At 40.2% G+C, this 24784-nt stretch overlaps 1 protein-coding gene across 1 annotated transcript in view; it reads left to right on the plus strand.

Moving 5' to 3' along the window:
* Positions 1–24784, plus strand: part of GALNT9 (polypeptide N-acetylgalactosaminyltransferase 9) — a 299872-nt gene that overhangs the window by 81044 nt on the left and 194044 nt on the right. Inside the window, exon 2 of the mRNA XM_027844232.1 lies at positions 6019–6199. Within this exon, the coding sequence (XP_027700033.1) occupies positions 6019–6199 (181 nt within the window). The remainder of the gene's footprint in view (positions 1–6018; positions 6200–24784) is intronic.

Consider the following 24784-nt stretch of genomic DNA (forward strand, 5'->3'; position numbering starts at 1 on the left):
TAGATAGATAGATAGATAGATAGATAGATAGATAGATAGATAGATAGATAGATAGATAGATAGATGGCACAGGGTGCATTGAAGATGAATGGGTGATATCTGGAAAATAGAATTAAGGGATGAGGGAGGATTATACTGGGAGAAAGAGAAAGGAAGAGGTAGAATGGGGTAAATTATCTCACATAAAACAGACAAAGAAAGGCTTTTAGAATGGAGGAAAAGTAGGGGAAGGTGAGAAGGAATGAGTGAATCTTATTCTCATCAGATTTGGCTTAAGGAAGGAATACCATACACACTCAATTGGGTATAGAAATCTATCTTACCGTACAGGAAAATGGGGGGAAGGGGAGAAAGGGGGGGAATGATAGAAGTGAGGGCAGATTGGAGGAGGAGTAATCAGAAGCAAACGATTCTGAGGAGGGACAGGGTCAAAAGAGAGAATAGAATAAAGATGGGAGGGGTGGGATAGGATGAAGGGAAATAGCTTTCCATAACAAGACTACTATGGAAGTGTTTTACATGACTACACATGTATAACCTATATTGAGTTGCTTGCCTTCTCAATGAGGGTGGGTGGGTAGGGAGGAAGGCAGAAAATTTGGATCCCAAAGTTTAAAAAAAAATTGTTTTCACATGCAACTGGGAAATAAGATATACAGGTAATGAGGTATAGAAATCTATCCTGTCCTACAGGAAAATAGAAGGGTAAGGGGATAAGAGAAGGGGGAGGGAGATAGAAGGGAAGACAGATTAGGGGAAGGGGTATTCAGACCCAATCATTTTTTTTTAGGGTTAGATTAGTTTCCAATTATTTTTTAGTCTATCTTTCCATGGTCCTTTGTTATATATAATTTTTATTGCATCATGATCTGAAAAGGATGCATTTAATGTTTCTGCCTTTCTGCATTGGATTGTGAGGTTTTTATGCCCTAGTACATGGTCAGTTTTTGTGCATGTACCATGTACCACCGAGAAAAAAGTGTATTCCTTTCTATCCCCATTCAGTTTTCTCCACAGGTCTATCATACCTAACTTTTCTAATGTTCTATTCACCTCCTTAACTTCTTTCTTGTTTATTTTGTGGTTACATTTATCTAGTTCTGAGAGGGGGAGGTTGAGGTCCCCCACTAGTATAGTTTTGCTGTCTATTTCTTCCTGTAACTCCCTGAACTTCTCCTCCAAGAATTTGGATGCTTTGTCATTTGGTGCATATATGTTTATTAATATTACTTCATTGTCTATGGTGCCTTTTAGCAGGATGTAGTTTCCTTCCTTATCTCTTTTGATAAGATCTATTTTTGCTTTTGCTTTGTCTGAGATCAGGATTGCTACCCCTGCTTTTTTTACTTCAGCTGAAGCATAATATATTTTGCTCCAGCGTTTTACCTTTACCCTGTATGTGTCACTCTTTTTCAAATGTGTTTCCTGTAAACAACATATTGTAGGATTATGGTTTTTAATCCAATCTGCTATAGGCTTCTGTTTTATGGGAGAGTTCATCCCATTTACATTTACAGTTATGATTACTATCTGTGTCTTTTTCTCCATCCTTTTCCCCCCCGTTTATGCTTTTCTTTCTCCTTTCTCCTTTCCCGCCCTCACTAGTGTTTTGCTTTTGACCAGCGCCTCCTTGGGTCCCACCTCCCTTCTATTATCCCTTTCCCTTTTCTTCCCCTTTACCCTTACTGCTTCTTCCCTCCCTTCTATCCTCCCTCCCTTTTCTTTCCCCTTTCCCCTCCTACTACCTATAGTACAAGTTAGATTTCTATACCTAACTGATTATATTAATCCCTTCTTGAGCCAAATCTGATGAGAGTAAGGTGCAAACAATGCTCATCCTCCTCCTTTCTTTCCCTCTGCTCTAAAAGGTTTTCCTGTAATGTAATTTACCCTTGTCTGCCTCCTCCTTTCTCAGTACATTTTCTTAGCTCAGACTAATCCACTTACTTGGCTCCATTTAACCCACTTAATTAAATTTTTTTTTATCATTACATCAAAGTCAATTTATATCCACCCCCTTTATGTATACTCCTTTAGCATGGTTCTCAAGAGTTGCAAGTGTCTTCTTCCCTTGTAGGGTTGTAAACATTTTGCCCTTATTAACGACATACTGTATCTTTCTGTCCCATTTACCTTTTTATGTCTCTCTTGAATCTTGTACTTCAAGATCAAATTTTTTGTTGAGCTCTGGTCTTTTTATCAGGAACATTTGGAAGTCTCCTATTTCATTGAATATCCATCTCCTTCCCTGAAAAATCATGCTCATTTTTGCTGGGTAGTTAATCCTTGGCTGCATTCCAAGCTCCTTTGCCTTATGGAATATCATGTTCCATGCCGTATGGTCTTTTAATGTAGAGGCTGCAAGGTCCTGTGTAATCCTGACTGTGGTTCCATGGTATTTAAATTGTTTCTTTCTGGCTGCTTGTAGTAATTTCTCTTTTATCTGGTAATTTTGGAATTTAGCTATTATATTCCTTGGCATTTTCAATTTGGGATCTCTTTCAGGCGGGGAGCGATAGATTCTTTCTATAGTTATTTTACCTTCAGGTTCTAGGACTTCAGGGCAGTTTTCCTTTATGATTTCCTGAAGGATATTGTCCAGGTTCTTTTTTTCATCACGTCTTTCAGGTAGGCCTATAATTTTTAAATTGTCTCTCCTGGATCGATTTTCCAGGTCAGCTGTTTTACCCATAAGGTATTTTACGTTTTCATCTATTTTTTCATTTTTTTGTTTCTGTTTGACTGATTCTTGCTCTCTCATAGAGTCTTTAGTTTCCATTTGTTCAATTTTAATGTTTAACATATTGGTTTTTTTCTGTTAGATTTTGTACTTTCTTCTCCAATTGGTCAATTGTATTTTTAAGGGAATTATTTTCTTCATTGTACTTTTTTCCAATTGGCCAATTGTGTGTTTTAGGGACTTGTTTTCTTCAGTGTACTTTTTCCAATTGGCCAATTGTACTTTTAAAGGACTCCTCTACTCTCTCATTTGACTTTTAAAATCCTTCTTGAGTTCTTCTAAGAAGGCTTTTTGGGCTTCAGACCAGTTCATATTCCCTTTTGATGTTGCAGATGTGGGTTTGATGACAGTGTTGTCCTCTTCAGAATTTGTCTTGATCTTCACTCTTCTCATAATAGGAATCTATACTATGTTTCTTTTTACTCATAGTGTTTCTTTATTCCCTGGCCTTTAAAGAGAGTGCTCTCCTGCTGGGGAGCAGAGGGCACTGACCCAAGCTTCTTGTGTTGGGAGCCTAGGTCTTGGTCACTGGTTTTGTGTGCTGGGGCCTGTTATGTTGGCAAATGAAGGCTGTAGGTTTCAGGCAGCTTATCTGGTGTTGGTCTGGAATCAGCAAGGCTGGGACTTTCAGGCAAATCTAGGTTGCCTGCTTTTCCTTTCCTTTAGCTTTGTTTAGCTCCTTTTAGATAAGTGCTGCCAGGTGTTAATCTGCCTGGGGCCCCTTACAGTGCTGCCTCCCTTATTTCTGTTGAGGTACTGGGATACTTCTTTGCTGTAGAATGCTGAGGCACCTGGTGGTTTTCTGAGCTGGTTTCCACCAGTTACCCCACCCTCACTGAGGCACTCGGAGGTACAGCTGTTGGCATTTGCCTGCTCGACCACCTGGGCTTTGGGATCTCCTCCTGGTTGGCAGTTGGAGGCTGTAGGGTTCTGACAGCTTATCTGGTGTTGGGCTGGAATCAACAAGGCTGGAACATTTTGGCACCTCTAGGTTTCTTTCTTCAGCTCCTTTCAGACGAATGCTGCCGGGTGCTTATCCACCTGGGGCCCTTTGTAGTGCTGCTTCCTTTATTTTTGCTGAGGCAGTGGGAGACCCACTGTCACGTGTTTATCTGCCTGGGGCCCCTTGCAGTGCTTCCTCCCTTATTTCTGTTGAGGTACTGGGAGACTTCTTTGCTGTAGAATGCCGAGGCACCAGAATCTTGTCCTGGTGTGCTAAAGTGGGTCTTTCCACTAGCTGGCTGGGCAACTCCTGTTTCGTACTGCTCCCCTTCCTCCAGGGTAAGAGGGGCCTTTTCTGTTAATCCCTTTAGCTAGCTGGGCTACCGTACTGCTGTACCCCATCTTTCTTCTGGTTCAACTGTTCCAGGGTTTTTTATGGGGTGATATTTTCTGGGTTTTCAGAGGTTGATAGGGGAGGGTGAGAGCGACTACCTTTTTACTCTGCCATCTTGGCTCCCGGAAGCGGAAGCCCCAAAGGGGTATTCAGAATGCATGCCATCTTGGGGTGGGGGGAGGGACGAAATGGGGAGAAAATTTGGAACTCAAAATCTTGTGGAAGTGAATGTTGAAAGCTAAAAATAAATAAATTAATACAGAGAAAAAAATTCTGAAATATTCCATACAGTTCCTGGAGCTCAGTTTTAGAAAGGATATTGATCAACTGGAGAGTTTCCAGAGGGCAATCAAGATGGTGAGGGGCCTTTGGTTTATGCCATAGGAGGACCTATTGAAGAAACTGGGGATGTTTAGAGTGGAGAAGAGAAGAATTGTCAGAGATACTATGGCCGTTCTCAAATATTTGATAGCCTGTCTCATCTAGAAAAATGATTAGCATTGTTCTACTTGTACCTAGAGGGCAGACCTAGGAGTATGGGTGGAAATTGCAAAGAAGCAGATTTAGACAATCAAAGAGACTTCCTAATGACAAGAGTTATCCCAAAGTGTACTGGGCTGTCTGAGGTAGTGAGTTCCTCTTCAAGCACAGGCTGAATGCTATTTGTCAGATACATTGTAGAAAGGTTCTTTCTTACACCCATATTGAACTGGATGCCTGCAAAGTTTCATTTCAGCTATGAGAATCAATAATTCTACATGAATTGGAAAGTGCCCAACTTACCAGCGTCGAGAGCCAATGTTCACATTCTTGCCTCTTATGGGGGACAGGATTGTTCAACATCAGTCTTTTGGACCCTGAGGTCAAAGCTAAAAAAAGTTTCCATGTTTTTGGCTGAACCTAATATCTCCTTTTCAGTGGTATTAGAGATTTTCCAGACCTCATTTGAAAATCTTTGGTTCTCAGCATTGATCTGAGAATGGGTCCAAGAATTATGAAAAGCAATTTGGAATTATGCTTTTAAAAAAATGACTAAAATGCCAATATCCAAGCTGAGCCTTCTTAGAGATAAAGAGGATGATGATGTGTCTCACAGGTACAATGAGGGAAAGGGAGGGTGGCTTGTGCAAATGTGCAGAGATCAAAATGAAATATCAATTTCAGGAAACATCTAGGAGCCCAATTTGCCTGAAGTGTATAATACACAGAACCAAAGAATCATAGATTTAGAGCTGGAAGGAATATTAGAGGTCATCAAGGCAAAACCCGTCATTTTTAGAGTTGAGTAAACTGAGGCCTAGAGAGGGTAAATGACATGCCCAAGATCCCACAGCTAGTAAATATCGAAGGCAGGATTTGAACTTGCTTCTCTGCCTCTAAGTCTTAGATTTCTATCCACTCTGCCACATAAGGTGTGTATGTGTGAGAGGAGTGGGGATGATCTATAATAGGCCAGGAAAGGTAGATTGGAACTGAGTTTGGGAGCATTAGACCCTTTTCTTGCAACAATCCTGTGAAGCTAGTGTCTTATTTATTATCCTCATTTAACAGGTGAGGAAACTGAGGCTGAGAGAAGAATTTTAGGACCAAGGGTAAGACTTCTAACTTAAGGTCTAGCCCTCTTGTTATGATGTCACATAGCTTCACAAAGTCTATTTATAAAGTGTTTCACGTGCTAGGAAAGCATTTTTCACCTGTTGTTCCAAGAATCTAAGTCCCGAAGTTCAGGCAAACTGAATCACCTCCCACATGAAGCCTTTCCTTATGTTTACAACATAGAGAGCCTCAGGAAGAATATTGCTTCAAATCTAGTGCCTTCCCCACTCCATACACCACACTGCCTAGCTTTCTCCTTTTCAAAGTCCTGCTCCTTTGACATTCCCAATGTGTGAGGCAGAAATAGTGCTACCTTGTGGGATTCATTCTTGTCTTCCCTCCTTAGGTCTAGCCAAGCCCATGGGTCTGGTGGAAGGGCCAGGAGGACTAGGCCAGGGTGGCATGGCGGCCACACTCCGAGATGATAGCCATGAGTCTGAAACCAAATATGAAGAATATGGTTACAATGCGCAGCTGAGTGACCGGATCTCCCTCGACAGGAGCATCCCAGACTACAGACCCAAAAAGTAAGTGGGAATCAACACTTTGCTCCCAAGTTTGGGGGGGGGGGGGCAAGGGAGGAAGGGAGAGAAGCCTTAAAGCACAGCCATGAGACCTTTAGGGTCCCTGCTTTCTTATCAGATGGTCTTCTCCTCGATTGTGTTGTCAGTACCAGATGGTGGGGCTCAGACTAGTGGATCCAGCAGCCTGTATCCTGCTGGAAAGATAACTCTGTCTCCAAACTTCTTCCATGTTCCCTTCCATATTATGCTCATTTCTGTCTCTAAATATGTTATTTTGTCTTGCTGGAAAACCCTTCTCTTGATTCTTTCCTTCACCAAATTATACTCATTGTTCAAGGTCCAACCCAAGCTCCTCTTCTCCAGAAAGCCTGCTCTGACTACTTCAGACACCATTGGTCTCCTCCTTCCCTAACTGGTCAATTAAACAACAAGTATTTATTAAACATCTACTATGTGTTAGATTCTGAGATAGGTGCTGGGGAGAAGGGAGGAAGGAAGAATGCAAGGCAAGGCAAGGAAAGGCAAGGTGAGGAGAGGAAAGGAAGGAAGGAAGGAAGGAAGGAAGGAAGGAAGGAAGGAAGGAAGGAGAGAAGAAAGAGAGGGAAGGAGGGAGGAAGGAAGGAAAGCAGAGGGAAAGACAAGGACGTGCCTGCCTCCAAAGAACTTACATTCCATCAGCTAGGATAAGCAACTATTGAAGTTATTGTCCATTCCACTTTTGGAATCACCATCAGTCTTGATTTACTTGACAGCCTGATTGCTTCATATGTTTGTCCATTTTTCTTCAAGTAGATAGTGAGCTTCCTGAGAGTAGGGAACTTGTCATATCTTCTTTGATATCCCTTACTGGTCTGACCCTGTACCAGAGCTGATTACAGCTTGCAAACCTAACTAGAGTCACATTTGCTTCTTTTTTTAAGTTTAATTTTTTGTTTCATTTTTAATTATTCCTAACTTGACAAACACTGACACAAACATTTTCATATATGTGTTCAGCTGTTTCAGTCTATTTGGGGTTTTCTTGGCAGAGATACTAGAGTGGTTTGCCATTTCCTTCTCCAGCTCATTTCACAGATGAGGAAACTGAGGCAAACAGGGTAAAGTGACTTTCCCAGGGTCACACAGCTAGTTAGTGTCTGAGGCCAGATTTGAACTCAAATAGATGAGTCTTTCTGACTCCAGGCCCTACACTCTATCCACTATGCCACCTAGCTGCCCATTTTTATATGTAAATAATAGCCAAAGAAGATTGGATATGAAATTTTGAGTTTCTATTGCAGACAAGTTATATGTATATTTTGCCTTTTAAAAATTATTAATTTATTTTTAACATTCTTTTTTAAAATTTTGAGTTCCCATTTCTCTTCACTTTCTAACCCACTTCCACACCTACTGAGAAGGCAAGCAATATGATATCAATTATACATGTGAAATCATGCAAAATGTATTTCCATATTAGCTATATTTCCAGATAAAAGCCGGAAAAATAAAGTAAGAAAATTATGCTCCAATTTACTCTCAGAGTTTGTCAGTTCTCTCTTTGGAGGTGGATAGCATTTTTTTTTCTCATGAGTCCTTTGGAATTGTACTAGATCATTGTGTTATTGATCAGAGTAGCCAAATCTTTCATAATTAATCATCATTACAAAATTGCTGTTACTGTGCACAATGATCTCCTAGTTCTTCTCACTTCACTTTACATCAGTCCATAAAAGGTTCTTGCCATATTTTTTTTCTGAAACCACCCCCCTGATCATTTCTTACAGTATAACAGTACTCCATCACAGTTATATGCCACAACTTGTTCAGCCACTCCCCAATTAATGGGCTTCCCCTTGATTTCCAATTCTTTGCCACCACACAAAGAACTTCTATGAATATTTTTGTGCCTATAAGCCATTTTCCTTTTTCTCTGATCTCTTTGGAGTACAGACCTAGTAGCGATATCTGTGTCTCAAAGGGGTACCGTTTTATAGCCCTTTGGGCATAGTTCCAAATTGTTTTCCAGAATGGTTAGATCAGTTTACAATCCCACCAGCAGTTTATTAGTTTACCTATTTTCTCCTCATCTCCTCCAGAATTTGTCATTTCTGATAGGTATGAAGTGGTACCTCAGAGTTGTTTTAATTTTCATTTCTCAAATCAATAGTGATTTAGAGCATTCTTTTCATATGACTATATATAGCTTTGATGTCTTCTGAAAACTGCCTGTTTGTATCCTTTGACCATTTATCAATTGAGGAATGACTCTTATTTTTATAAATTTCACTTAGTTCTGTATTCAATATACATTTGAAAAAATGAGGCCTTTGTCAGAGAAACTTGATGTAAAAATTTTTCAGATTACTTCATTGTCCATGGTAGCTTTTAGCATAATGTAGTTTCTCTGCTTATCTCTTTAAATTAGTTCTATTTTTGCTTTTGCTTCATCTGAGATAATGATTGCTACCCTTGCCTTTTTTACTTCAGATGAAGCAAATTAGATTCTACTCCAGCCCTTTATTTTAACTCCCCATGTGTCCTTCTGTTTCAAGTGTGTCTGTTAGAAATAACATTATTGGATTCTGGTTTCTAATCCATTCTGCTATCTGCTTCCATTTTATGAGTGAGCTCATCCCATTCACTTTCATAGTTATGATTACTGTGTATTTCCCTCCATCTCATTTTCTTCTGTTTCCTCCTCCTCCTCCTCTTCCTCTTCCTCCTCCTCCTCCTCCTCCTCCTTCTTCTTCTTCTTCTTCTTCTTCTTCTTCTTCTTCTTCTTCTTCTTCTTTTCTCTCTCTCTCGTTCTTTCTCAAAAAGTCTATTTTGCTTCTAACAACTGCTTCCCTTAACCAGTCCTCCCTTTTATCATCCCTCCTCTTACCCTCTAATTTCCCTATTGTGTGAGCTATATTTTCATATACAACTGAGTGTGTGTGTATATATATATATGTATGCCTATGTGTTTATGTATGTGTATAGATGTATATGTATACATCTATACACACATTTCTTCACTCTTTGAACCAATTCCCATAAGAGTGAGGTTCAGACATTGCCCACCCATCCCCTTTTTCCTCTCCACTGTAAAATATCTTCCTTATCTACTTCTTTTATATGAGAAAATTTCCCCATTGTCCTTCTCCCTTCCACCTTTTCCCAGTGCATTCCTCTTTCACACTCTTTCATTTTTTTGGAGATCATTCCAACATAATCAACTCACACTCATGCCCTCTATCTATGTAAATTCCTTTTAATTGCCCAATAATGCTAAAGTTCTTAGGAATTGTATGTATCATCTTCCCCCATAGGAATGTAAGTAGTTTAACTTTATTGAGTCACTTATAGTTATTCTTTCATATTTACCTTTTTATGCTTTTTTTAGTCTTCTGTTTGAATATCACATTTTCTATTCATCTCTGTTTATCAGGAATGCTTGAAAGTCCTTTACTTCATTAAATATCCATTTCCTCCAAAGGATTACACTCAGTTTTGATGGTTAGATTATTCTTGGTTGTAATCCTAGCTCCTGTATCTTTCAGAATATCATATCTCTGCTGCTTTAATGTGGAAGCCACTAAATCTTGTGTGATCCTGACTGTGTGAATTGTTTCTTTCTGGCTACTTGAAGTATTTTCACTTTGACATGGGAGCTTTGGGATTTGGCTATAATATTCCTGGGAATTTTCATTTTGGCATCTCTTTCAGAAGTTGATTGGTGGATTTTTTCAATCTCTATTTTATGCTCTGGATCTAAGATATCGGGGCAATTTCCTTGATAATTTCTTGAAATATTAATATAGGCTCCTATTTTTATCATGGCTTTCAGGTAGTCCAATAATTCTTAAGTTATCTCTTCTTGATCTATTTTCCAGGTCAGCTTTTTTTCTAATGAGATATTTTACATATTCTTTTTTTTTCATTCTTTTGACTTTGTTTTATTGTTTTTTTTTATGTCTTGTGAAGTCATTAGCTTCCATTTGCTCAATTCTAATTTTTAAGGAATTATTTTCTTCAGTAACCTTTTGTACTTCGTTTTCTATTTGGCCATTTCTGCTTTTTAAGAAGTTCTTTTCCTCAGTGAATTTTTGTGCCTCATTTACCAAACTATTAATTCAATTTTTATAGCTTTCTTGCATCACTCTCATTTTTTTTTATCATTCTCATTTCTTTCTTTAACTCTTCCAGGTGTTCTTGTTGTGTTTGGGTCCAATGAGCATTTTTCTTTGAGGCTTTGGTAACTGTTTTCTCATTGTTGTTGTCTCCTGAGTTCATTCCTTGGTTTTCTCTGCCACTATAGTAGCTTTCTTTTTATGGTCAAATTCTTTTTGTTGTTGTTGTTTGTTCATTTCTCAGACTATTTATTCCTTTAATGTTGAGCTCTGTTTAGCTAGGGGTGGAGAAACACTGTCCCAAGCTTTAGACTTTTTCATGCTTCTGTTTTCAGAGCTAGTTCTGGGGGTATGCAGGTTTTAGATGTTTTCAAGGTGGTGTGATCCTGGGAGAGGTATGGTCATTGCTTTCCTGGTCTGCAATCTGTTTTTTATCCAGGAAGGGCCCCTACTCCCCTGCAGTCACAAGTACCAGTACTCCTCTTTGTTTTGGAACTGTGACCAGGGCCCTTGCTCCCTTTTGACCACCAGCACTCCTCTCTTCTCTAGAATCGCAACCCAGAACTGTGCATGGGTAGTAGAGCTGCCAATCAGCATCAGCCATATCCAGCGCCAGCAAAAGGACCTCTGTGATCTCTTTCTGACCAGTTGTCTGACCCCTTTTACCATCTCTGGGCTGAGAGCTCCCAAAGCTGCTGCTGCTGCAGCTGCTGTTGCTACTGTTGCATCTGTGGGCTCCAGACTTGCTTCCATTTGGGTGTCAGATTTCTTTTGCTAACCTCTTAAGCTGTTGGCTTGGCTGCTCCAAAAATTTGGTTTTTAAAGTTGTTTGGGAAAAAAAAAATTTGTTTGAAGAAAACTGTTGGGAGAGTTCAGCTGGGTGGCTACCCCCAATCCACCATCTTGGCTCTGCCTACAGACAGATTATATTTTTATTAATTAATTTATTTTTAGTTTTTAATATTTTGGAGATCATTCCAACATAATCAACTCACATTCATGCCCTCTATCTATGTAAATCCCTTTAAATTGCCCAATAATGCTAAAGTTCTTGGGAATTATATGTATCATCTTCCTATATAGGAATGTAAGCAGTTTAACTTTATTGAGTCACTTATAATTATTCTTTCATATTTTGAGTTCCAAATTTTCTCCCCATCTCTCCCCAGCCCCCAACCCAAGACAGAGTGCATTCTGAATACCCCTTTCCCCAATCTGACCTCCTTTCCACCCCCCCCTTCTCTTAGCCCCTTCCCCTTCTATTTTCCTGTAGGGCAGGATAGATTTCTATACCCCATTGCCTGTATATCTTATTTCCCATGTAAAAACAATTTCCAACATTCATTTTTAAAACTTTGAGTTCCAAATTTTCTCTCTTCCTCCCTCCCCATCCCACCTCCACTGAGAAGGCAAGCAACCCAACACAGGTTATGCATGTGCAGTCATACAAAACACTTCCATAATAGTCATTTTGTGAAAGACTATATTTCCCTTCATCCTATCTCAACCATTTATTCTATTCTCTCCTTTGACCCTATCCCTCCTCAAAAATGTTTGCTTCTGATTACTCCCTCCCCCAATCTGCCCTCCCTTCTATCATCCCCCCCTTTCTTACTCCTTTTCCCCCTACTTTCCTGTAGGTTAAGATAGATTTCCAAACCCAATTGAGTATATATGTCATTCCCTCCTTAAGTCAAATCCAAGCAGAGTAAGATTCTCTCATTCCCTCTCATCTCCCCGCTCTTCCCCTCCACTGTAAAAGCCTTTTCTTGCCTCTTTTATGTGAGATAATTTATCCCATTCTACCTCTCCCTTTCTCCTTCTACCAGTACAATCTTCTTTCACCCCTTAATTTTACTTTGTAGATATCATTCCTTCATATTCAACTCACCCTGTGCCTTCTGTCTATATGTGTATGTATGAATGTATGTAAGTATGTATGTATGTATATTCCCTTCAACTACCCTACTACTGAGAAAGGTCTCATGAGTTACAAATATCATCTTTCCATGTAAGAATGTAAACAGTTCCAATTTAATAAGTCCCTCATGATTTCTCTTTCCTGTTTACCTTTTCATGCTTCTCTTGAGTCTTGTATTTGAAAGTCAAATCTTCTATTTAGCTCTAGTCTTTTCATCAAGAATGCTTGAATGTCCTTTATTTCATTGAATATCCATTTTTCCCCTGAAGAATTATACTCAGTTTTGCTGGGTGGGTGATTCTTGGTTGTAATCCTAGCTCTTTTGACTTCCAGAATATCCTATTCCAAGCCCTCTGATCCTTTAATGTAGAAGCTCCTAAATCTTGTGTTATCCTGATTGTGTTTCCACAATACTTGAATTGTTTCTTTCTGGCTGCTTGCAATATTTTCTCCTTGACCTGGGAACTCTGGAATTTGGCTACAATATTCCTAGGAGTTTTCCTTTGGGGATCTCTTTCAGGAGGTGATCAGTGGATTCTTTCCATTTCTATTTTACCCTTTGGTTCCAGAATATCAGGGCAGTTTTCCTTGATAATTTCTTGAAAAATGATGTCTAGGCTCTTTTTTTGATCATGGCTTTCAGATAGTCCAATAAATTTTAAAGTATCTCTCCTGGATCTATTTTGCAGGTCAGTTGTTTTTCCAATGAGAAATTTCACGTTGTCTTCTATTTTTTTTAATTCTTTTGGTTTTGTTTTATAATTTCTTGATTAGATTTCTTGATAGAGTCATCAGTTTTCATTTGCTCCATTCTAATTTTTAAGGAATTATTTTCTTCAGTGAGCTTTTGGGCCTTCTTTTCCATTTGGCCAATTCTGCTTTTTAAAGCATTCTTGTCTTCATTGGCTTTTTGGACCTCTTTTGCCATTTGAGTTAGTCTATTTTTTAAGGTGTTATTTTCTTCAGTATTTTTTGGGTCTCCTTTAGCAATCTGTTGACTTTGTTTTTCATGATTTTCTTGCATCACTCTCATTTCTCTTCCAAATTTTTCCTCTACTTCTCTTACTTGCTTTTCAAAATCCTTTTTGATCTCTTCCATGGTCTGAGATCAATTCATATTTTTCTTGGAAGCTTTGGATGTAGGAATATTGACTTTGTTGTCTTCTTCAGGTTTTATGTTTCTATCTTCTTTGTCACCAAAGTAAAATTCTATAGTCTGAGTTTTTTGTGCTATTTGCTCATGTTCCCAGTCAATTACTTGAGTTTTAAACTCTTTGTTAAGGTAAGGGTCTGCTTCCAGTGTGGAGGGTGTACTGTCCCAAGTTTTGAGGGTTTTGTGCAGCTGTTTTCAGAGATACTTCTAGGGACCTGTAAGTTTTCAGTTCTTCCAAGGTAATATGATTAAAGGAGAGGTATTTCCTCCTTTCCAGGCATGTGCTCTGGTCTTTGAATGACCACAAGCACTCTTTTCTGCCTTGGAACTGTGAGGAGGATTCCCTCTCCACTGCTGCCACAAGCTCTGCCATGCCAGCACTCCCTCTCACCCTAGGACTGCCACCCAGGACTGTGACCCAGATCCAAGTACAAGCAAAGCAAGAAAATCCTGCCTCAGCACCATCAAATAGATCCCTGCAATCGCCTTCTGATCAGACACTCTATCTCCCCATCGTCTGTGGTCCAAGAGCTCTGGAAGCAGTCACTGCCACTGTGGCTACAGCCCCAGGGCTGTGCTAGGCCCAGGACTGTGTGCTCCTCTCTCACCCCTAACCTTTCCCACTGACCTTCTAAGTTGTCTTTGGTGTTTGTGGGTTGAGAAATCTGGAAACTACCCACAGCTGCTAGTGATTCAGTCCCCTGAAGACTACTCTGGGTTTGCTGGGGCCCCATCTTTGCCAGCAGCCCATGATGAACTGCACTCCTCTTCCAGCCATTGCAACAGACCTTTCCCATCAACCATCTAGGTTGTCTTGGACTAGAAATTTGTTTCACTCTGTCTTTTTGTGAATTCTGTTGCTCCAGAATTTGTTTAGAGTCATTTTTTTACAGATGTTTGGAGGGGTTTGGGGGATAGCTCAAGCAAGTCACTGCTTTTACTCTGCCATCTTGGCTGTGCCCCACCCCCATTGTGGTTTCAAAAGTACATAATAAATTCAATTTGCTAATTTCTAAGCTGTCCTTCTGAACTTCTTTCTGTTCTCTGTAGTGAAGTTTTATTTAATTCTTCAATTACATTCTTTTCCTCTCCTTTTTCTAAATTCACCTCAGTTCTTCCACTGCCCATCAGCTAAGAAGTTTATCAGTTCTGAAAGAATGAGATCTTAATGTTTGTTAGCATAGAAAGTTATGCTCATCCCTGGAGGGTAGAAATAAGAGCACAGGTGGAATTTTTAGAGAGTCAGATTTAGGCTTGGTAGAAGCATTGCTGACAATTACAGCTGTCCAAAAGTCAGGTGGGTGGTCCCAAGAGGCAATGACTTCCGTATCACTGGACACCTTTGAGCAGAAGCTAAATGACAACACTGGAACTAGGACACAATGGCCAGAACTTTATCCAAGGCACCCACATTTAGAGGATGTAGACAGCATTTATGCTCTCCTTCAGCAGCTAAGGAATAATTGAGCTTTGCATCTAGTTAGTAAGTATAATCACTGAAAGTAGGAAGCTTCTAAATACCATGTTTTCATTCCCTCCACCCCACAATCCCTCAATTATGCCTCCCCAGGTGAGTTTTGCCTTGGAAAAGCTTTGTTCTGCTCTCTCCTCCTGGGTGAAATCATCCCAAGGGATGATCTATGGTATTGTATGGTCTCCTTCTATGGGGTCTCTATTCCCTCTCCAGAATTTTGTGTTCTGGGGTTCCTATCTCCCTCTCTAGAGCCTTGTGTCCTGGGATCTCCTCTCAACTGAATTTGTTTGAAAAAGGTGATTCGAAGGCATATTTTTGTAAAGTTTTTTTTTCAGATGCCAAAATTATTAGTTACAACTCTGCTGAAAGATTACTTTGATATTGTAAAGGATATTGGGTGGACTAGATGACTTCTGAGAGTCTATGATTCCCTGTGATGCTTACATACGGAGCTTATCTAAAATTAGAGGCGACTACATTCAAATGACAGCTATGTTATATCAAGTGAAATGTTAGAATAGATAAGGCATATTTGCCAAATATGTTTGACAATGTTATATATGATTCTGTGCTGTGTAAAGTCCAAACAAAAGAAAGATTTGCTCCTGTTTGAGAATGGGATTGTTCTAATTCCTAACAAGCCCACAACACTATAAACTTCAATTAAATCTTCAGCAACAAGAGACATCAGCATAACTACCCAAACTGGAAAAACAAAGTGGATGAGTCATGTTGTCCAAACTATGACATGTAGCTGAATGGGTAGCTCATCAAATTAGTCCATTGATACATGTTTCTTATCCAGGAGCTATGGGAAAGGATCTAGGCCCAAAATCAAAAAGGTGAAAGAGAAGATTGGGCTGATTATATTAAGGAAAGGGGGCAGTACTTCCATAAGCAATTATTAAACCCCTACTATGTGCCAGTATGATGCCTTGGTGCTAAGCAATGAAGATACAAAGAAAGGCAAAACACTGTCCCTGTTCTCAAGGAGCTCATATTCTAGTAGGGAGACAACATGCAAACAATACTATACAAACAAATTATATGTAGAAATTGGGGATAATCAGCAAAGGGAAGGCACTAGCATTTAAGGGGATTGGGAAAGACTTTTCACAGAAGATGGAATTTTGTCTGCAACCTGAAGGAAACCAAGAAAGCCAAGAGATGGAAATGATGAGGTAGAGAATTCCAGACCTGGTGACAAATAGTGAAAATGCAGAGTAGGGAAAGGAGGCCAGTGTTACTGGATTGAAGAGTACAGAGGGTGGGGAGTAGAACAGGGTAGTAAGAAGGTATAAGAAGATTGGAAAGGGCAGATTAGAAAGGGCTTTGAATGCCAAAAAAGAGGATTTTATGTTCAATCTCAATTATGTTCACTGCCACAATAACCCACTTCTTCAACACCAAATATACCCAATAATTCTAAATAGCAGCAAATCCTAATACAATACACTTCCAAAAGAACTAAAATGCCAAATTACCAAAGATAATGACAAGATGCCTAGTAGAGAGAAGCTGGTTGCAATGTGTTCCCAAGGTAGATGATTTGCTCCAAAACCCATGTCTAGAAATGTTTCCACCTGTGGCAAAAAGAGTTTATTGAGTGACAGAGAATAGTATGACTGGGTGTGTGAGCCCTCTACCCTGAACCTTTGTGGGGTTTAGAGGGGAAAGCCCAGGGATGATTAACAGTGGTAAGGGCTGGAAGAAGTTGGAAGGGACAGTGATTGCCAAGGTGGGAGAGCATGCCCCCTCATGGTGTTGCCCTAGGATAAAGCCCCATCTGCCCTATGTTAGTTATAGCTCTGCTTGTACACAATAAGTGGTATAGAAGACATTATTATAGACAAATGTCACCAGAAAACTTAGTTCAATCCTATGGCAAGAAACAACAGATGACCAGCCCCTGCCTTCCCCTGCGTTTATTAATAGACCTAGGAGTACATTGAGTATACAAATACATGCAGCACACATACATACATATATATCTACCCACAGTACTTACCTACATATGTATTATATGTGTAGGTATGTATTATAGTTGTATATGTAATATAATACATTTACTCATATGTGTGTATTGTGTACGTGTAGGTGTGCATATTTTTGTACATGGGTATATATGAATTCATAAAATAGAGGGACCATGAACTACACCATGGAAAGATGCCTTGATGCTGATGAAATTATGGATGCAATAAAGTATTAAAAGATCTATATTTTGCCACACAGCATAATGGTAAGAATGTTGGCCTTGGAGTCAAGAGACTTAGAACCCTGACTTAGATAGCTGTTGGTTATGTAATCCTAGGAAAGTCAAGATCAAAGGGTCCTAAATATAGAGTTGGAAGGGACCTCAGAGTCCATCTACACCTATCCCCTCATTTTACAGTTGAAAAACTGAGGCCATAGAGAAACTATGCCCAAGGTCACATAAGTTGTTAAGTGGCAAAGATAGGATTCAAATTCAAGTCCTCTGAGACCCAATCTACTGTTCAGTCATTTATTCTTTCAGAGCCTTAATTTTCTCTTCCGTAAAATGAAGGTAGTAATACTGATTCCATCTACGTCATAGGGTTGTTGTGATGAAAGCACTTTGTGGACCTTGAAATGCTACTGAACCAGGAGTTATGATTATGCTTTAGTGATAAAGAGTCATGAATCAGGCAGGTAAGGTTGCCATGCAGTGGAGACAGCTGTGAGTCTTACCTCCTCACCACACAGGTTTGAATCGCTCACTAATTTCCAATAATTATCTCCTGCTTGAAAGCCTACCTGGGGTTCCTTAAGGGAGATGAAATTCAAATAAAGTACCTTATTAAGCAGGTTCAAAAGCACTTTAATAAAGTTTAACCAAGCATGGCTTCTGGGCTCTGGGAGGGAGTGGGAGGCAGGTTTGATAAAATTCCTTCCATTGGTTTAAACAGTTGGAAACCAGACCCAGGAGATGGAAACTGGGAGAAAGATGAGCTCTAGTTGGCAATGTGTCCTGGGCAGGAGCCCAAAGCTCAGGAGAGACTGAGTGATAACAAAACCACAGTCCTTTAGGGCCGCTGACAACATGAGGATCCTGTCTAAGTTTTCAAATCTAATGGATCATTTTTCAAAGAAGAGGGCGAATGGGGTTGTGTTGAAAAGAACACTGGCTCTGTAGCCAAAGGAGCTGAGTTCCAATCTTGCCTCTGATGCTTACTACCTGTGTGTCCTTGGGCAAACTAACAATCTCCCTAGGCCTCAGTTTACTCATCTGTACAATGAGCAACTTAGATGAGATGGCACCGAAGTTCCTACCAGGCTCTCCATCTATGAGCCTACTATCCTCATGATACTGCTTCACTTGTTTATACTTTCCAAAGAACAATTGTGCCCATGATCTCATTTCGATTTCACTGAAATTCTAGGACCTGGTTAGGGAAGGTATGATTAACCCCATTAAGCAAAGGAGTAAGCATAGTATAGTGTAAAGAATAATGAACTAGGGGCAGCTAGGTGGCGCAGTGGATAGAGCACCGGCCCTGAAGTCAGAAGGACCTGAGTTCAAATCCAGACTCATAGCAAACACTTCACACTTACTGGCTGTGTGACCCTGGGCAAGTCACTTAACCCCAATTGCCTAAAAGTTTAAAAAAAAAAAGAATAATGAACTTAATGTCAAAGGACCTGAGCTCAATTAAATTCTCTATGAACAAAAATTGATTTTCTTTTCCTCAGATCCACATCTTATTAACAAATAATAATAAACTGGGCTCTAATTTCAGTGTTTCTACTCACCAGCTGTGTGCCCTTAGGCAATGCATCTGGGGGCAGCATGGTCTGGTGAAAAGAGTGAACCAAAGGTGGACTCTTAGGTGGTTGTTGTTGTTCATTCGTTTCTACTGTGTCCAACTCTCCGTGACCCCATTTGGCGTTTTCTTGGCAGAGCTACTGGAGTGGTCTGCCATTTCCTTCTCCAGCTCATTTGATAGATGAGGAAACTGAGGCAAACAGGGTGAAGTGACTTGCCCAGGGTCACACAAGTAATAAGTGTCTGAGGTCAGATTTGAACTCATAAGGATGAGTCTTTCTGATTCAAAGCCCAGTGCTCTATCCACTGTGTCACCTAGCTGCCAATACAGACATAATATACACATGTGTATATATATGTATGCATGCATGAACATATTATGTCTATTGCTTTTTTACTTCCTCAAAAAGCCTCAGAAGGAAGTATTAACTGAGGACATATGTGGGTAGAGAAATAGTTTCTGCATACTGAAGGAATGAATGAATGAATGGGATTTAGTCATTCTATCTTGGCTAGGAGTAAAAGCTGGGACCATGGCTTAGAGAAGACAGTCAGCAAATCTTGGCAGCTGACCAAGGATTGGTACTTCTGAGTGTCACTTAAGTGGGGATGTAGACCCAGCTAACCAAGTAGCTGGCAATGTGCTGACTATTGTGGGGACGTGTTGGCCTGGACCACATCATTCCAAAAGAACCATAACACTTGGCTTTAAAAATGGCAGCAGCAGTGTGGAGGTAGTACAAATGGACTGTGTTGGGAGCAGAGTGGATAGAGCCTCAAGGCCATGAGGTGATCCAAAGAGTGGGGAATGGCAAATAGCATACAGTCTAGAAAGAAAGGGAACCTGGGGGGGCTAGAGACCGTAGAAACAGGACAAGGGAACACCAAAGGGAAAAAGAAAGGTCATCACAGCAGGGACATCTGGCCTCTAGAACCTGAGAAGGGAACAGAAACAAAGAGAAATGATTCACAGAACCTAGATCTGGAGGAATAAAACCAGAGCTTGGCTTTTCCTGGTTCTGGGAGTCACTTCCTCTGTGCAGATCTGGGGGAGGGGTGGTTGACTTCAGCAGCACTGACCAAATGAGGGTAGGGTGAGGGATGGTACTATACAACTAGAATGACTATATAGACCCCTGGGGATCCTTGAGGCATTGGAGATGGGCTCACCAGAGGAGTGAGTTTTGTGACTCCCAAACAATATTAATCTTGAGTTCTTTCTACTCTTTGTGGTTTCAGAAACCCAGGGTAGCAATCTGTGATTAAGTGACTATATAGATACCTGGGGGAGAATAGGCCACCAGAGGGAAAAGGTCTCCTGATTGTCTATGGGTTTGTATATGAGTCCTTGCTTTATCTTTTGTTATATATGATAAATTTGTTCTATGCTCTATTCTTTGTTAGCTTGGTACTTGCAGGGGAAATGAGAGTGCCTAGAAGAGAAGTAAAAACCAGGCTGGGAAGGATATTAGTCGGTGTGATAGATTGAAGATGTGGGGACAGAGCAGAAAATGACCTCGGTTCTGAGGAAAGTAGGAGCCAGCAAGGCTGACCTGACCTCTGGCTATGGCCTGACCACCCTGACCTAGGCCTGGCTCCCTCCCTGCTTAGCGAAGCTACTCTTTGCACCGCTCCCTCCCTTCACTGAGCTCCAGCCTCTTGCCTTGAACAATACGGCTGTCTGTGCAGAACCTGCTGCAGGAGCTCCCAGGGCACTTTCCTAGTGCCAAACAGAATTAATTACAGGAAATTATCCATTCGAAATGGCTACCCACGTGCCTGCAATAAAGCTCCAAATCTGCAAAATGCAGTTTAGAAAATGGATCCCAAGTTGGCATTCTCTGGACTCCTCTTAGTTACACAGGGGACAGGTTTGGGTTTTTTTTTTTACTCTTAAAACAAAATTAGATTAAAAAATAAGCTTAGTGTTGTCTCTTCTGTCCCAGAGAGAAGGCCATTTGGGAGCTTTGGAGGACCACATGGTCCAACTAACTCAGGTGTCTAAACCCAGAGCTTTCTAAGTCTTTGTCCAGTACAGTATTTAGTAAATACTTTCCGTGTCCCGGTCCAACACTATGCTGTTTCTCAAGCCCAAAGGGCTAGCTTACTCCAGCTGGTCCCTCTGCCTCCAATCTCGAAGCCCTCAAATCAACGGTCCACACAGCTGACCAAATAATCTCCCTAATGCATGTCTGCCCATTATTCCCATGCCCAGGTATCATCAATGGCTTCCTATTGCCTGTAGGATAAAATGCAAATTCTGCAGTCAATTCATGCTATTATTAATTGTATTAATTAATTACAACATATATTATTACTTATAATTAATTATGAATAATAACAGTCATAAGACAAACTACTAGTTGCTTGCTTTCTTGTCCTATTCTCTCCCATGTCTGCACATTCTATAGGTCATTTCTCATTCTTGGGGTGAATTCCCCTTCTCATTTCCAGGTGTCCATATCCTCTTCCTTCATGCCTCAGCTCAGGCATCAACTCTTCCATGAAACCATCACCCCCATCCCGACAGCCCAAACTCCCAATCCCTCCACATCCCTGCCAAAGCTGAAAAGGCAGCTCACTCCTTAAATTTGCCTAGACAACTTTGTCTTCAGACCTAGCATATTTTACATTATAGCAGGCTAATCTGTGTGCATTTCATAGCTGCCAACCCATTTGACTGTAAGTTCCTTAAGGGCATGGATGTGGTGAGTTGTTGGGTTTTTTTTTTCATTATCATAGAATTATAGCAAAGGAAATGAACATTATGTGGGAATAACCCCATCAGCCTATCTGCTATCCCAAGGATGCTGTCAATCTCCAGAGGACAAATTTGTGATCCTAGTACTTCTACTCAACTAAGAAAGCATTTATTTTCTCCATCTATGTACTAGTCCACGGGACATTAAACATAAAAGAATAGAAGTAGAGCAGTAACTTGTCCTGGGAGCATTTTCATCTTGTTCAGTCATTTCAGTTGTGCCTCTCTCCTCTTGACCCCATTTGGAGTTTTCTTGGCAAAGATACTGGAGTGGTGTGCCATTTCCTTCTCCAGCTCATTTTACAAATGAGAAAACTGAGGCAATCAGGGTTAAGTGACCTGCCCAGGGTCATGCAGCTAAAGTGTCTGAAGCCAGATTTGAATTCAGTTCTTCCTGACTCCAAGCCAGAGCTTTGACCAACATGGCACCTAGCTGAACCCAATCAAAAGAGATGAGAAGAACGAGATGATGACAGATGGCATTTACATTGTGCTTTAATGTTTGCAAAATATGTAAGAGATAACATATTTAGAGCAGGAAGGGACATGAGGGATCATCTTGTCCAGATTTCTGTCACATCAAAGCAGTTAGATACTATAGTAAATGGAGTCCTGGATTTGGAGACAGAAAGACCTGAGTTCAAATCCAGTCTTAGACACTTCCTAACTGTGTTACTCTGGGCAAGTGATTTAGCTTCTCTGTGCCTCAGTTTCCTCTTCTACAAAATGGGGTTAATAATGGCACCTACTTCTCAAGGTTGTTGTGAAGATTAATTGAGATAACATATATGAAATGATTTTCATACCTTAAAGCATTATTTAAATGCTTATTGTTATTATTGTTGTTGTTGTTGTTATTTCACATATGAAGATACTGAGGTCCAGAGGACTAAAATACATTGTCTAAGGTCACCCAATTAATAAATTGCAGAGCCAAGATTTAAATCCACATCTCTCCTGACTACATCTAGGTCAGGCGTCCAATTATTTGTTAAACCAAATTGAATGGAGTTGATTAGTGGCTGGGGTGCTTTCTTGCCATCCTCCCAATCACGTCCTTCTGACTCAGTCTTCCAAAATAGTCTATTTGCCAAGATATCCTTCCACCACGTTCTTAAATAGCTAGACAAGGGAAGGCCTGCAGTAGCTATATTCAATGTTTTGAGTGGGTGTAAATTTTTCAAAACTGCCAGACTCATCTGTGCCAGGAATCAATGGAGCTTGGTGGGATGCCCCTCATGCCCCACACCTCCCCAGAGGAAAGTTCATAAGAGCCTCAGCCCTCTGACAGCATGAGATTTTATTTTTTTTAATGAAATGGTGACCACTGAGTGAGGACCTTTCATCTCCTTGATCTGTGTGTGGCTGGTTGCCCGATGCCCAGAAGCAGCTCATCAATAGCCCTGGTAGCAACAGGGACATTCAATCTAGCTCCTCCATCTCTCCATCAGCCAAAAGGGGCACTCCCCCGATGGCCCAACCAGAACTGTTTGTCTTTGGAAAACATCATGTGAATGAGCTAATGTATCCGTGTTGAAAGGAGTCAAATATTCTACCCCCAGGATCAAAATTTAAAACACACACACACACACACACACACACACACACACACACACACACACACACACACACACATTCCAGAGTGGAGGAGGAGACTCATTAATTCTGTCTCCTTTTTCACCCCGAGGTGTGCGGTTTCCGTGGCTGTAAATACTTCATCGCAGCAGCAAAAGAATTGGATCTCTGGGGGTTTGAAGGGTAATTAATACTTCCCCTGCTCAGTCTAAGCTTACTCATTTTTAAAGGTTTCTCAAGTGCTTTAAATGGGAGACAATGCAAGAAACAGGAAATAAGAAGCAGCTGCCCATCTTAGCAACCCAAGAAGTCCACTAGCAGTTCAGTCTGAGGGCTCACACAGTCTTCTCTGGGGACATGGGGTTGGATGAGGTCAAGTCAAGATGCAACTGGGATAGAGTGTGGAGAGGGGTCAAAACTCTATGTTTGTGGATGTGGATGCGGTGGAGGGAGTCTTCATTGATAGTCATTGGATTTTAGTATTAAGAACTAGAAAAGAAACCATGGAGTAATAGAATGTTAGACCTAGAAGGGGCTTCAGAGGCCATCCAGTTCAACCCTTCATTTTACAGATAAAGAAACTGAGGTTAAATGACTTGGCCAAAGTCAGGAGTTGAACCCAGGTCAATTAACTCCAAAGTCAGTGTTCTTTTACATTTTTTTAAAAATTTATTTTATTTTTTAATTTATGGAATAAAACAAGCATTTCCATAACATAGTCTAATTTAAAAAGAAGTGATTGCACATGAAACTGCAAATCTGTTATGTACAATTTGCTATTCCTTTTAAATACATAATAAAGTTATCATGAAAATTTCTTTTCTTTTTTTCCTCCCTCCCCTGCCCTAGAGATGGCTACCATGAGACACAAGGATATATATATATATATTTATATATATATATATATGTACACACACACACATAAGGATATATATATTATATATATACACACACACATATACATATATATTACACACATGTATGTATGTAAATATACATATATGTATATGTATATATGTGTAAAATCATTATACACATGCTTCTATTTATCAGTTCTTTCTCTGGATATAGACAGTGTCTTCCTTTCTATGTCCTTTGTAGTTAATTTGGATATTCATAATAGTCAAAATGACTTATTCACTCAAATTTGTTCTTAAAGCAATAGTGTTCTTTTGATTGTAACACTCTGCCTCTCTATACAGTAGGTGACTAATAAATGCTGCTGGACTGGATAAGATAATATCAATAAAGGGCTTTGGAATCTCTAAAGTGAAGTATAGCTAACTAGCAAAACTAACTGATGGAAGGTTTGCAAAGGATGTTTAATATGATTGTACATAGATAGCTTCTATCAGATTGCATGCGGTCTTGGGGAATGGGGAGAGGAGGGAGGGGTGAAAATTTGGAACTCAAAATCTTATAAAAGTGAATGTTGAGAACTAGAATAAATAAGGTTTGCAAAGGTCTGTGCAAATAGTATCTCATTTGATCCTCATCATACTCTAGGAGGTAAGTGGTACAATTATCCCTATTTTACAGTCGGTGAAACTAAGGCATAGGGCGGTTAAGTGATTTGCCCAGAGACACACATCCAGTAAGTTGTCTGAGGTCCCATTTGAACTCAGGTCTTCCAGACTCCAGGTCCAGTTCTCTGTGCACTATAGTGCCACCTAGCTGCCCCATCAAAAACATAATAAAATGAAGACAATTTCCTTGAGAAAGATGTAGGGACCGTAGTGAGCTGTGAGCTCCCTGTGAGAATATGGCAGTCAAGCAAATTCATTTCATTTTAGGGTACATCAGGAGAAACACGCAGGCACAGC

This window comes from Vombatus ursinus, unplaced genomic scaffold (assembly GCF_900497805.2).
Source record: "Vombatus ursinus unplaced genomic scaffold, bare-nosed wombat genome assembly UNPS02014935.1, whole genome shotgun sequence".
NCBI classification, from domain to species: Eukaryota; Metazoa; Chordata; class Mammalia; order Diprotodontia; family Vombatidae; genus Vombatus; species Vombatus ursinus.